The 15,013-nt window shown below is 39.9% G+C and overlaps 1 protein-coding gene across 2 annotated transcripts in view; it reads right to left on the bottom strand.

Moving 5' to 3' along the window:
• Window positions 1–15,013, bottom strand: part of ATXN7 (ataxin 7) — a 1,461,623-nt gene that overhangs the window by 992,393 nt on the left and 454,217 nt on the right. For both annotated transcript variants that reach the window (XM_044077985.1, XM_044077986.1), the window contains exon 4: window positions 11,476–11,587. In XM_044077985.1, the coding sequence (XP_043933920.1) occupies window positions 11,476–11,482 (7 nt within the window). In that variant the 5' untranslated portion in view covers window positions 11,483–11,587. The remainder of the gene's footprint in view (window positions 1–11,475; window positions 11,588–15,013) is intronic.

Here is a 15,013-nt window from a genome sequence, read left to right as displayed (position 1 = left end):
CATCTATTAAGATCCACGCCTCAGCAATTTCAGCTCATTACAGCACGGATCCTCCTTTATTCTCACATCCACTCCTAAGACAGTACCTCAGAGGGGCTAAGAACTTAAGACCGCCAAGGAGAGCTCCAACACCTACTTGGGATCTCAACTTTGTTCTGGAAAAGCTTACACTGCCGCCCTTTGAACCAGCTTTTTCAGCTGATTTAAAATTTCTTTCATGGAAAACTGCCCTACTACTAGCAATAACCTCAGCTAGAAGAGTCTCAGACCTACAGGCACTAATGGCAGTGGAACCTTTTTCAATCTATGGTAATCTATACAAAATGTTTATGGGTTCTTGAGATATATATATATATATATATACAAAACACCTCTGTCTGTGACACTGTATCTATTGTTAATATCCTCTGTTGTATATGAGGAGCTTTTCTTCCCGGCCCTCCACTGAAAAATGACTTTTTATCCAGTTGGACTTTCCCGGTAAACAAATGTAAAATAAAATAAATAAATTTACTCTGCTAAAGATCCAGTGTGGAGGTTGGATCCAATAAATCTCTTTTCCTCTGCTTTAGATCAGAGGTTGAGGTCTGATCCAATAATTTAGACTTTTTCCTATTAGGATCTGATAGGGAGGTCAGATCAGATTGAGGTATTTTCTCGACTGCTCCAATACCTTGGAGGAAGAGGTAGAAGGACTCGAAGAAGGAGATTTAAAATTCTTTGATTTTTTAGGTAACATAGCTCCAGATAAAGCCTCTCCGAAAGAGGAAGGAAGCAACCTGTTTAAAAATCAATTTATTTTTGCTTTCAACCAGGGCTCTGGGATTAAACCCATGACAAACAGCGTAGTCCTCTTGTAAATGAAGAGGTCTAAGGCAGTATACACAAAGTGTGGGCATCAGATAACAGTATTTTATGCCCACACTTGAGGCATTTTTTTGAACCCAGCCGGGCCTTTCTCTTCCTCTGCCATAGCCTTAAAACAAAAGACAACAGGAAACAACCAGAAATGACAAGGTAGCAGACATATCTATATATATCTAGCTATATATCTATATATACATATATATGTATCTATATCTATATATATATATATATATATATATATATATATAGGTCTACTTCAGTAGACCAAAAGTTCACTTACCCGACTTTCAGACAGCCGAGACGAAAAAGCCGATATCTGCAGAGCACAGACAGCAACACCGACTTCCCATTCCAGGTAAGTAACTGCTTGGCCACCCTGTTGATCTTTGCCTCTTACCCCTGCTGTAGTGCGATATTGGATTTGGTATATTTAGTTCAGGAACGTGTGAGGGGCGCAGCTCCCCACCATGGGTGGATTTACTTTCCTTCAGTTTTATTATTTTTTCAGGATGGCTAAGCAGTTACCTACCTGGAGTGGGAAGTCGGTGTTCCAGGATGTCGGTGTTCTGCGGTTGTCAGCCTTTTCGTCTCGGCTATCTGAAATTTGGGTAAGTGAACTTTCGGTCTACTGAAGCAGATCTACATATATATATATATATATATATATATATATATATATGTATATGTATATAGCTATATAGATATATAGTTTTTTCAAAAGATACAATACATACAGACATTACCAGCAATGGTAATAAAGAAACTACACTAAAGTGTAGAAAAGGGGAAGAATATGAACAACAGTATTCAAAGGTACAGCATGTATGAAAGGAAGAAATAGGACAAAAAGATATTTTAACCAGTAAAAAAAAAAGTAATAAGCTAAAGCAATAAGGTAAGAGATTAAAGAAACCTAAGAAATTAGAAGATTTGTTAAGAAAGGATATAAATTCACAAGCTTAAGACAATTATCTGCTCAAGAGTAATGTTCACCACGTCTTTCACGTAAAGTTGCAAATGAGATCTGAGATACTTGGAGTTGGTGCATTATGGGTAAGGGAGCAGCTCCAGAGCTTTTGGTTGCAATGAGCTTTAGCAACGGCTAACAGTTGAGGACAGAATGAAAACCGACAACATCAGATCAAAGGAACCTTAGGTATAAATTAGTAGGGTTTTCATTATATCAGTTGGGAGGCCAAATAAGTGTTGCTACACTATTGCAAAGACATATGGCTTTTGAGCTGCTACAACAATAAAAAGACAACAAAGGTACATTTGTATTAGAAAGAGGGGGATTTTATCCATGACTGTAAATCTCAATATTTTATATTTTTATAGTATACATTTATACATAAGCATATGTTTTTTTAAATAGTGGAACATATAGTTTGAGATATGTATGTATGTTTTTAAGCTGCATGAGGTTGAAGCATCTATTATAAATTAAATATTTGTTTTGAATATAAAGAATCACAGAGGTTTTGAACATGAATTTCAGCCAGCAATTTTTTAGTTAAATTTTTTAATCAATTAAGCACTGATGTCATCAAGTAAGGAACAATAATGACTGGTTGATGAAGTAACAGCAAAGGTATTTAAATGTAGAAATGGCTTAGCTTTTTTAACAGTCTGATGAAGCATTTGAGAGAATGTGAAAGTGCTTACTGGATGTTTTACTGTTTTTGTTCTTTAGTTAAGTGCGTTTAATAAAAGGTCAAGCTTCTTATTGTTGTGTTGTGCCTCAAGAAAAGGTTATTTGGCTATTTATGTATGTGTTTACGTATATATATATATATATATATATATATATATATATATATATATCTATACACATAAAAAAATACACACACAAAACAAACAGCAGTCCAGCACAGGGCTGTCACAACAGGCTGCAGGGATCCAAAAAAGTTCAGCAAAAAAAAAAATCTAGCAGCCAAGGACCAGAAATGCAGTCCATCCATCCTCGACCCCCTTTCCCCATTTTGCATATGGAGTTGGGGTGTCACTTCAGCAGTGACAATCATCTCAAGCCAAGGTTTACACCGCCGGGTGGCTAGCCCTGCTATGGTAGTTCATTCATATCACTCACTTGCACACACACTCTCACCTATGGCCAGTCTAGAGTGTCCAATCCACCGACTGCATTGTCCTTGGAATGTGGGAGGAAACAGGAGCACCCGGAGGAAACCCAGGTGACCACAGGGAGGATATGCAGACTCCGCACAGAAGGCACCCTAGCGGAGAATCAAACCGGAGAACCTCTTGCTGCAGGGTGACAACGCTAACTGCTGCAACACCATGGCCACAAGTACCAAAGTTTATTAAAAAGCGGATCTAAACAACACCAGACCAGTTTTAATAACTCCTCCTCTGTGGGTAAAATGTAGGCACATGCTATTTTACCCATGGAGGGAGCCTGAAACCAGTCTGTGTTTGGAGCTACTTTTTAATAAACTTTGATACTGCATTGCTGTTCCTTGCTGCTGGATTTTTTGGTTTGTTTATATATATATATATATATATATATATATACACACACACACACACACACACACACACACACACACACACACACACACACACACACACACAAACACACATATATACATATATATCATTAAACTCAAAATATCTAACATTTTAATCTGCAAGTTATTTAGTCTAATCATATTTAATAGAAAAGTACAGCAAGCTACAGAGAATGAATGCTGGTATAATTTAAGGATAGGACAGTAGGACTTCAATGGCAAGTTAGTCTAGTGTACCATTTATACCTTGCTAATGCCCACCGACAAGTTTGTGCATTATCAGTGGTTTACCATATGTGTAATGTTTTATCCTTTCTCTGCAGTTGTATGACAGTGAAGACAGCATATTTAAGTAATGCGGTATGAGGGGCAGCTTGCCCTCTACAGAGGGTAAAAAACTTTTGGAGGAGTACTCGCTGTTGAAATTTTACAAGGCAGGTGATTCAATTGTGTTTTATATTAAACATTTTTTTAGATTAAGTAAATGTTTTGTGATTATATTTTACTTATTTACTCCATTTGTTTACCAGGAAAGTCCACTGGGCCTAAAAGAGCCCATTTTTGGTGGAGGCCCGGGAAGAAAAGCTCCGACAAGAACATAGATGCAGAAAAAAAATTAAACATTAACTGGTACAGAAGTAAAAACAATGTTACACATAGTGGTCACAGTAATATATACACAAGTCACGAATTTAGTTGGCTTGATTACAGCAACATATACAGAATATATATATATATATATATATATATATATATATATATATATATATATATATAATGCAGGAATTTAGTTGGTTGCCAGATGAATTCAGAGTGGTAAAAACAGAGATAAATTAATCAGCATTATTGTACCAGTATCAACAAGTGATGAAAGAAAAAAATAAATAAATATGGAGAAAGTATCATCAGTCACTAGTAGTAAAAAGCATAGGAATTTAGTTATAATAGAAAGAGAAATAAGAGGTTAGGTTATAGAGCAGGTACATTGCCAGAAGAGTTGAGATGAATTTTCAGTATTTGTTTGAAGGTGGTGATGCTGCCTGTGCTTCTTATAGGAGGAGGAAGTGAGTTCCATAGTTTGGCGATGGTGAAGGAGTACAGCAGTTGACCAGCCGGTAAGGTGGGCTTTTCTACTTTTAGAAGAAGATGATTTTCAGATCTTAGTTGCCTGCTGGGTTGGTATTTGGTAAGCAGAGTTGAGAGAGCAGGACAGTCTGTGGGTCTGTAGATTATTTTGTGTGCTGTAGTTAGCTGGGTGAATGAGAGATGGTGGGGAAGTTCTAACCAGCCTAATTGTTTCAGTGAGTTACAGTGGTGGGATGAGAATTTGGACTTGGTGGCAAATTTGGCTATTCTGTTGTAACACATATCAAGTTTGGATTCTGTAGAATTTTGGATATTAGTGAGGAGCGGGGCACCACAAAGGAGAGAGGGTAATAAAAATGTAGTTGCAAGGGTTTGTCTAGTAGAGAGGCTAAGAAAGTGTTGGTGCCTGTACAGCATGCCAATCTTTTGGTGTGTTTTTTTTTTTATGTTACTGTTTATGTGTAGGTCAACATTTAGGTTTTCATGTATAATAATGCCTAGTAATTTAGTCTGTGGGACAACGTCTATAGTGGTATTGTCTTGGGCTTGTATACTGAATAGTTTTTTATCTAGAGGAGTGGTTTTCTTAGGGGTAAAAATTACTAGTTTAGTTTTTTTTTGGATTTAAGGCAAGATGATTGTTAAGCATCCAATAGGGCATTCTGGGTAATCTGCTGGAGTTCAGAAAAGTTTGTGAAAAGTTTCTTACATGTAATGCAATATACCCATATGTATTTATCATGTGTGTGTATGCATGTATATCTATATATATCAGCTGGCAATCCACTTAGAAATGGTCAGTTTTGAAAACTGAGAACCATCCATCATCTACAGTAGAGACAGATTATAAATTCATCTCACTAACCCGAAGTACTAACAGGAATAAATAAGTTCCAAATCAAAAAGACAAGCATGCTTATCAGTTGGGGTAGGAAAGGATATGTACCAAGATGAACAACCGTTTCCACTTGGCTACACAGGCACACCTAATGGAAAGTCTGTGGAAGAAAATGGTGTCTGTGTTACATTAATGAATGCTTACATGCTTGACATTTAAAAACATCAATGCCACAACAACAAAACTGTAAAAAAGCAAAACATGGTGGCAGCTGGTTATCCAAGATCATGGTACTGCAGAGAAAGTACAGTTATGTACACTTACCATAAATGTAGATGCTCGAGTGTATTCACTGTTGCAGTCAGTACATTTAGGTAATCTGCTTGCAGGTTGCCCTCAGTCAGCCTGATTAACAAAGTCTTGGGTCCTGCGTCGGTTGCTGTCCTTCTTCCATGACATCAGGTCGTCAGGGGTATAAAACATGCAGTCGACATCATTACCTCAGTTTTTCTTGCCCAGATGTCAGGTGCCCCCCCCCCCCCAATGGGGAGCAAATAAACATAAAAACACAAAGGTATACCTCCAACAAAAAGCAAATACACCAAAAATGCTTTTAAGCATAGCAAAAAAAAGTAGAGGTATAGCCAGAAAAAGTTAGGGGGCTGGAGGGAGGGTAACCAGGACTGCAACAGTGAATACACTCAACCATCTACATTTATGGTAAGTGTACACAACTGTACTATGTTCTTCGTGTTTCACTGTTGCAGTCATTACATTTGGGTAGATTCCCAAACCTATGGTTGGGAGGAGGAGTTTATATATCGTTAGGGCCAGAAATAAGGCCCTGCAAGAAAGCAGTGGCAAAGTCAGCTCTGGATTTAGAGAAAATTGGCAAATGATAATGCTTGGTGAAAGTACGTACAGAACTCCAAGTAGCAGCTTCTAGGATGTCCCTGGTAGGAACACCACTGAGAGGCTGCAAAAGTAGATGCAGCCCTGGTGGAGTGAGATCTGATCCCCTGTGGGATAGGTTTTCCATGGTGCTTATAGCAGAAATTAATGCATTTAGAAATGGTCTGTTTTGAAACAGCCTCCCCCCCCTCTGCCCCTGCAGCAAATGCTACCAGCAGTTGTTCCAATTTTCTTCAAGGTTTATTCCTGTCCAAATATAATCTTGTCTGTGCACATCCAAGGAATGCAGAATCCGTTCCCCTTTGTTCTGTGGATTGGGAAAGAAGGCTGGCAAATGAATGGACTGATTAAGAGCCACAATGGATACCACCTTGGGCATGAAGTATGGATTGGTCCTGAGTGACACCCTGTCCGCATGAAAGATGATGAAAGGCTCCACTGCCATAAGAGCCTGTAATTCAGATATCCTTCTAGCTGAAGTGATTGCTAAAAGGAAAGCTGTTTTCCAAGAAATCAATTTTAAGTCTGCAGTAGCAGCTGGCTCGAAAGGAGGTTGAGTGAGTTTCTCCAATACAAAGTTAAGGTCCCAGGCAGGGGTTGGAGCTCTCCTGGGTGGTCTCAAGTTTCTGGCCCTTCTGAGGTACTGCTTGAGCAGAGGATGAGAGAAGATATGAGGGCTCTGTGTTATAATGAGCTGAAATGGCTGAGGCATGGATTTTAATGGAAGAAAAGGACAGGCCCTTGTGAAGCATCTCAGTTAAGTATTGCAAAATCTGAGATAAATTTGGCGCCGCTGTGCTCATCCCTTTAGATTGGTTCCAGGCACAGAATCCTTTCCATTTTTCAGCATAACATTTTCTAGTACTAGGTCTCCTTGCCTCTAAGATGACATCCATCACAGGTCTGCTGAGGGATGATAGGGGTGAATTTAAGTGATTAGCCAGGCTGCAAGGTTCAATGTTGGAAGCTGAGGGTGCAGAATTTGGTTCTCCTGCTGAGACAGCAGGGAAGGAGTCTGAGGCAGATGCCATGGAGATAACTGCAACACACTGCGCAGGAGGGGGTATCAGTGTTGGCGCAGCCAGTCTGGAGCAATCAAGATCATCCTTGGTTTGTCCTGTATGACTTCTAGTAGTACTTTGGAGAGCAGAGGCAGCGGGGGGAAGGCGTAGACTGAAAGTTGTTTTCAGCTGAAGGACAGAGCATCCACTTTCCAGGTTTGTTTGTGGGGAGTCCTTGTGCAAAACTTGTCCAACTGGTGGTTTTGGGGGGAGGCAAATAGATCTATGTCTGGGCTCGCCCATTCGCTTGTCAACATGTTGAAAATCCTTGGGTCCATGAGGTTTCTGCTTAGTCCATCTGCCAGTGTATTCAATTTTCCTGGCAGGAATTGAGCTTGTAGGTGCACTTGGTAGCTAAAGGCTGTGTTCCACAATGCCATGGCTAGTCTGCAGAGGGGGTAGGAATGTGTACCCCCCCCTGCTTGTTTATGTACCACATAACTGTGGTGTTGTCCATCTTCACCATTAGATCTCCTGGAAGAATGTAGTCCTTGAAGGCTGTCAGAGCATTCTGTACAGCTAACATTTCTTTTTGATTGATATGCAAGTGCATTTGATTTGGGTTCCATTTGCTTTGCCAAGTGAGCCCCCCCCCATGCATAGTCTGATGCATCTGTAGTTAGGGTTTGGGCAGCAGGGGGTAGTGTGAATGGTAGTCCCTTGTTTTGGTGGCAGGCTTCTGCCCACCAGAGGAACTCCAGACGTAGGCAAAGTATGATAGGAATCACTGTTTCCAGGCTGTGAGAATACTGACTCCATAGACTTTTTAGACACCACTGTAGTTTCCTCATATGCAGTCTTGCATATGGAATTAGACGAATGCAGGAGGCCATGAACCCCAAGGCTTGCAGTATTTGTCTTGCAGATAGCAGGGTTTTTGTGGCCACTTGTTTGAAGTAGGTTACCAAATGAATTTGCTTTTCTGGAATGAGGTAAGCCATCTGAGCAGTTGTATTCAAGCTTGCACCCAGGAATGTAGTTTGTTGACAGGGTACCAGTTGTGATTTCTTTTCATTTATGGTGTACCCCAGACAAGTTAGAACCATTTTCCAAATGCCAGATGATTTAAAAGTAGGCCCTGGTTTTCTGCCTGAATTAGGCAATCGTCCAAGTATGGGTATATTTGAATACTTCTTTGCCTGCAAAATGCAATAACTGGAGCCAGGCACTTTGTGAATACCCTGGGTGCAGTGGACAAGCCAAAGGGCAGTGCAGAGAACTGATAATGTGTGTAGCCTGCTTTGAAGCGTAGGTATCTTCTGCAAGAGTCCCTGATTGTGATGTGCAGGTATGCTTCATTTAAATCTAGTGTTGCCAACCAGGTGTCTTTGCGTAGCATAGGAAGTAATTGGTGAAGAGTCAGCATCTTGAATTTTGGAATCTCCGGAAAGGTGTTTAGAGTAGACAGGTCCAGGATTGGACGCCATGATTTGTCTTTTCTGGGTACCAGGAAAAGTATGGAGTAGAAACCTTGTCCATTTTCCTCTTCTGGCACCAGCTGAATAGCCACCATGCTTAAGAGGGACAGTACTTGTTTTTGAGCCTCTGCCCACTGATTTGGGGGCAGGTCCGGCCACCCATTTGGTGTTGGCATCGTGTGGAAATGAAATCTGTATCCCTGGGACACTATATTTAAAACCCATTTGTCCTGGGTTATGAGTTCCCAGTTCTTTGCATGAAGAGCAATCTTTCCCCCCAAAGGGGCGGTCAAAAGATAAGTGCTTGGGAATTTTAAAAGGAAGTCACTGTGACTGTTTACCATAGGGGGTGTCTTGTTATTTCCTGATTTGGAAGTGGAGGCCCCCCCACTGCTTAGTTCTGAGAGTCCCCTGGGACTGAAACCTGGGGTTTTTACTGTGTCTGGGTTTGGCTTGAGAGGAACTGGAAAGGACCAATTCTTAGTAGGCCAGTGCCTACTAAATCTCGGAGGTTGCACTTGTAAAAAATCTTTAACAGTTTGCATAGATTTAGCTGTATCTTCCATCTTTTTAAGAACTTCTTCAGCCTTGTTGCCAAACAGGCGGTCCTGATTTAAAGGAGCATCCGACATTTTAGCATTTAACATGATCAGGCAAAGATTGCTCCTTAAGCCAAGCATGCATTCTAAGCACAGAGCCAGTAACAGCAGCCCTGCAAGAGGCCTCTAAAGAATCAAAACCACATTGTAAAGTATGTTTTCCAACTTGTTCAGCAGAATGCATTACGTCCTGTAAATCTTTATTTTCCACATAGTCAGGAATCAACATAATTTTCTGTTTAAGCAGTCCAGTAATATGTTGTTGATATTTTAACATATGAAATTGGCAGTTTAAAGCTCTGATTACCAAGGTTGCAGAAGTATAAACCTTTTTACCCCATCTATCCAGCGCCCTGGAGTCTCAATCAGAAGGGGTAAGATTTTTAGCAGTAGAAGCCTTAATGCCCTTGGGCCCCTGAGAAATAGTCTCTGGATCTGCAACAGGATTTTTGAAAAGGAACTTGTGGGACTTGGGAACCCTGTAGTATCTCTGTCAGGTTTTCTAGGAGCAGGAGGCAGGGAATCAGGGGCCAAACTGGATTCCGAGAACACATCAACAATGTCTAGTACAGGAGGTACAGCCAAAGGCCTATGCTGAGGTAGAAGAAGGAAATCCCTAAGCCTCTTTTTTGTATCAGAAAATTCCTGGCTTTCCCAGTGGAAATGCTCCCTTAAAGTATGTAAAGTTTCCCCAAAAGAAAAATCCTCAGGAGGGGAAGCAGAGGGAATAGAATCCTCTGCATCAGAATCCTCATAATTAGGTATGGACAAATCCAGGTCATCAGTAGAGTCAGAAGAAACAGTATCCTGATCACAAGATTCATAATCAAGCTCGGCCCTAAGCCTCTTTGGGGGGGGGGGTGACTACCCCTGATTAGAGTTATTAGATCTTCAGCCATTTTAATAATTTTTTTAGGCAAAGAGGCCTGAGCATGTGGCCTGGACATCGTTTTTTTTAGACATGGATCGAGGTTTAGGCCTTAGTAATGAAGGAGGTGTCGATTTAATATGCAAGTCTGTAGGCCTGAATACACCCTCAAAAGCTGGTGCCTGCACAGCGGCTCTGGACCCATCCAAGGTAGAGACATCCACGGGTTCCATAGTTGAAGTATCTCATGGCATACCGGACTCCGAATGGGTCTCAGTAGAGGCCTGCGTATCAGAAATAGTGGGTATCAGGGGCTGCAAAAGCACCAGAGTACCAGCGAACTGGCGACTGGCGTCGGCAGTTTTGGACCTCGGTGGCCTGTCTCTGTCTTCATCTTTGCGTTTTTTCGGAATCCCGGTAGTTGGATGGCTAACCGACGACATTTCTGGATAATTAAACCAAGAACCGAAATATTTAGAGGCAAAAATATACCGACGAAGAATAGTGCGCTGATTAAATAAAGCACAAAACCGACAGCAAGGTAAGTCGTGGTCAGGGCCTAAGCAAGGAATACAGTAAGTATGAAAATCGTTATGAGGTATTTGCTTTCCACAAGTAATGCAATTATTAACTTTTACTGGCATAGGTAAGGAGCAAGGAAAGGTTTCCCCAATGGGGTACTTAGCTTTAAGTTGAAGACTTTGGTTCTGAAACTCAAAAACGAAAATTTCAGGAGTCGGCCGACTGGCACTTGCGAACTGCTTCTGCTTCGGGCACCGCATGGCAAGAAAGACTGAGGTAATGACATCGGCTGCATGTTTTATACCCCTGACGACCTGACGTCATGGAAGAAGGGACAGCAACCGACGCAGGACCCAAGACTTTGTTAATCAGGCCGAATGAGGGCAACCTACAAGCAGATTACCCAAACATAATGACTGCAACAGTGAAACATGAAGAACATTGGGGTTTTGCCTTTTCCCAGTTGTAGTGCGATTTAGGAGATGGTAATTATAATTAGCATGGGATGTAGGGGATGCAGTGGGGCTTGCATCCCCTTCAAAAAAAAAAAATATGCGTCAGAAGTAAGGGGGTTTGTACTCAATGTATTGCAGTTCCACTGTTGTGGAACTGATATGCTGAGTCTCGTACATGTGTGCGTGTTTGATAATTTAACATAGTGCTAGGAAAATTATATAAGAATACATGTTCTGAGTGTCATACATTTGTGTCTGTTTGATAAGTTAACATGGGTGTAAGAAAATGATAGAGGAATACAATATTTATATTAACATTACCATTCATTTTGTAGCTTCTATCTGTAGATGCTCATGATGGAAGAAAAACGAACAATGGAAGCAACGTGAGGTACAGAACACCCTCTCCCAGCTCATCAGGACAATGGATAACCTGTGAAATAAACAGAAGCACAATTAGGATCGTCGGACAGTTTGTACATATAGTCCCAATGAGTTTTGTTTTATGAATCTTCCTAAACTGGGTAACTGTACTTTGAGGTATATTCAATTAAAATGTGTGCTCATGTAAGACAGCTAATCTTAGTTCTGTGCTTCTACACTACACAGCTGAAGTGTGTAATAACATCTTCAGAGTCCAATTTCATATTTTAAAACTAGTCTCGATTTCTGTAGCTCCAACTTCACTTTTGACCTTATACTGCTTTTAATTCTTGTTTTAACACAGCTAGCAGAATGAAGAACTCCACATTTTGTATAACAAAAGTTAAACATGGTCAAAAACTAACTGAAAAAAGCCTGCTTCACCATATGCAAATTCAGTGGTATAAGATCACTGCAGTGACTGTTAGTACTAAGCATAAAACAGTACACAGACATGGACACAAGTAAAAAAAACAAAGATACCTGGATGATGTTTACACTTGTGTAACAAAATGCATTGTTCATATAAAGATAGTGATGAAAGAAAGCAGATTTTCAAGCTGTGAACAAGACAGAAAAGAAAGCTGGAAAGTACCAGATGCAACAAATACACAATTTTTTTCCCACGTCACTCCCCTCCTATCCCCTTGGACTTGAACATTTATTACATCGTATCTCCAACCATATTCTCCACAATTAACACTTTAAAGTAAGAGGATAACATCATTTAGAAACTGCTGCCTTGTTGACTACTTCTCAACTCACACGTACATGCCCAATACAACAAAATATCTACATATAAAAAATCCAACCAAAATCTCTCCACATATTTAATACCATATATTAGCACATTTTTAACGCACAAAACATATCTTACCTCCTTTCCCCTATCAAACTACTCACTTATAACACTCCCTCTCCCTATAATTACATGGTTACTTCTATTTCTCCATCCAGACTTACAACTCACACTTTTCAAAACCAAAAAAGATATGCCTCTAATACCAACTACCAACTTCAGTCATCATTTCTTTACTCTCAGCTCTCATCTGAACAAAAATGAACCTTACTAATATAAATGCAAGAACACTCACCAATAATGACACGCAAAAATGTTCATCACTTTACACAAATGAATGTACAAATTTATCCCATCTTACACATGCTTCTTTTAAGAGTCAGCATTGGCTCGAATTCAGATCCTCACCCAAACTACTGACAAACCAATCAAATCTATAAAACATATTTTAGTGTCGTCATCAATGCATAGAACATCAGAAATAAACTGGACCAAATCAGTGCCTTCACACACCATCATAATCCAGACTTTTCAAAGGAAAACTCCACCTTTTCCTATAGTTTAACTCAACTCTTAGGATGCTTTTCTCCCTGCAATATGGTTCCAGTTTTGTGTAGGTACTACAAACCTGCCTCTAACCTTATAAAACTTTCATTTTCTTGACTAGGAATCAAAAGAAACTCACCCACTGTTTTTAATCTTAACGTCTCTCATACTTTGCAGAAGAATTTCTCTCCACCTTCATGACATACCACAGACAGAGAAATGTGTAGTTTAGCCTGTCAGGTACTGCTGACAATCTTATATGAGTAGTTAGTCCCACTGATGTCAAGAGCTCAGCAACTGCCATAAAAAAGACAGACGTGTGAAACTGTTTTTCCACTTACTTTATTGCAGAGAGAAAGAAAACTGACAGTCATTCACAGCTGCTTCCAATGTAGCCATGCCTCTCATAGCAAAACAAAGAAATTAGATCAGTCAATAATTCAAAGGCAGTTGCTGCCTCTTCTGATAAATTTACATAAGCAACACCACAGTACTGAAATGTTAAAACTTTAAATGTTGGTTGTTTGTACTACTTTATATAGGTCAGATGGCTTAAATGCATTATCAAATATGTCTGTTACATTTAGAGAAAAGTCAGAAAATATTTGTTCTTATAATTTTTGTAAAGTATCAACACATTTACCATTTTCATGACCCCACCAACAAACAAAAGGACAGAACTGCCCTAATCAAGACTTCTCTGCAGGAAGTGAGACAGATGGCAACCCTATCAACTAGGTGCAATGATACTGTTTATAAGAATGTCTTTTATGCTTTCTTGTGACATCCTTTCAGGAAAGAGTGTATATTTGGTGCACAGTCCCATGGGAAGAAACATTTTCCACTGACTTTGAGTCAGTCCTTACACAGGTGGAGGGCATAAACATTTTCTAGTCTATAAACAAAATGTAACCACTGATGGCAACTATAATGTTCTTCTTCTTTCAGCTTTTCCCAGTTAGGGGTTGCCACAGCGGATCATCTGTCCGCTCATGACTGGCAGTGGAGATTTACAGTGTCGAGGTGCCAGCCCAGCGCCCAAGCTTCCATGGAAGGCACACACATGCACACACTAATGCCTAGGGCCAATTTAGAGTGTCCAATCCACCTACAGCATGTCTTTTGGATGTGGGAGGAAACCGGAGCACCCGGAGGAAACCCACGCGACCACAGGGAGGACATGCAGACTCCGCACAGAGGGCACCCCAGCCGAGGATCTAACCGCAGAACCTCTTGCTATGAGGTGACAATGCTAACCACTGCACCATCGTGGCCACAACTATAATATACAGCTTAATTTACTTCAGCATACATGTGTTGTATCCCCTTTCATTAAAACATTAGGAAAGGGAAACCAGAAGGGCTTTAACTGTCTATATATCTATGAAGTACATGTATGTAGCATACATCTTATATGTATGTATAGAGACATATGAGTGTGTGCATATAATGGAGAAAGATTATATGCCTCCTGTGTGTATGTGTATATATGTGTGCACATATACAACCAGTGACATTTCCCCTCCCAATCCACAGTTAAGTAACTTTTGGTTGTAAAAAAAAAATCCCTTTAAAGTATCCATATTGTACACAGCAGCCAACAAAACTGTCTTTCTATTAATCTGGTATAAAAGATAGACTTTAATGTATGAGTATTTGCACAATGCAGTTAATTGTTAAAATCTTGAGATGTCTCTTTTATAAGAATATAAGAAAAAACAAACAAAAAATCCAGAACAACTAATGAAAATAATTTAAACCGAACCAGAGCCACAAAATGATGACAAAACTTTTAATTCAACACATCCACAGTAAGTGCTTTCATCCACCAAGGACTTCTTCATACTGTATAATGTGTTACAAAAAATACAATCATAAAATACACATGATCTATGATGTCACGACATATTTTTTTCTTTTTAAGGAAAGCAATGAACTCCTTCCTGTCATTCAAACCAGGTGGATGGCAAGCGTTCAATTTTACTTGCCATTCATACTACTTCCAACTCAATTCTTCTTCTGCATCAAATTTTTTATCTGCTTCCAAAACTTCATCCAAAACACAAAACTTAAAATTTACTTTATTAATAA

This window comes from Protopterus annectens, chromosome 7.part0, assembly GCF_019279795.1.
Source record: "Protopterus annectens isolate FY-2018-M chromosome 7.part0, PAN1.0, whole genome shotgun sequence".
Classification (NCBI taxonomy): Eukaryota; Metazoa; Chordata; order Ceratodontiformes; family Protopteridae; genus Protopterus; species Protopterus annectens.
The sequence above is the reverse complement of the archived record's forward strand: the minus strand, read 5'-3'. Positions and strand labels throughout refer to the sequence as shown.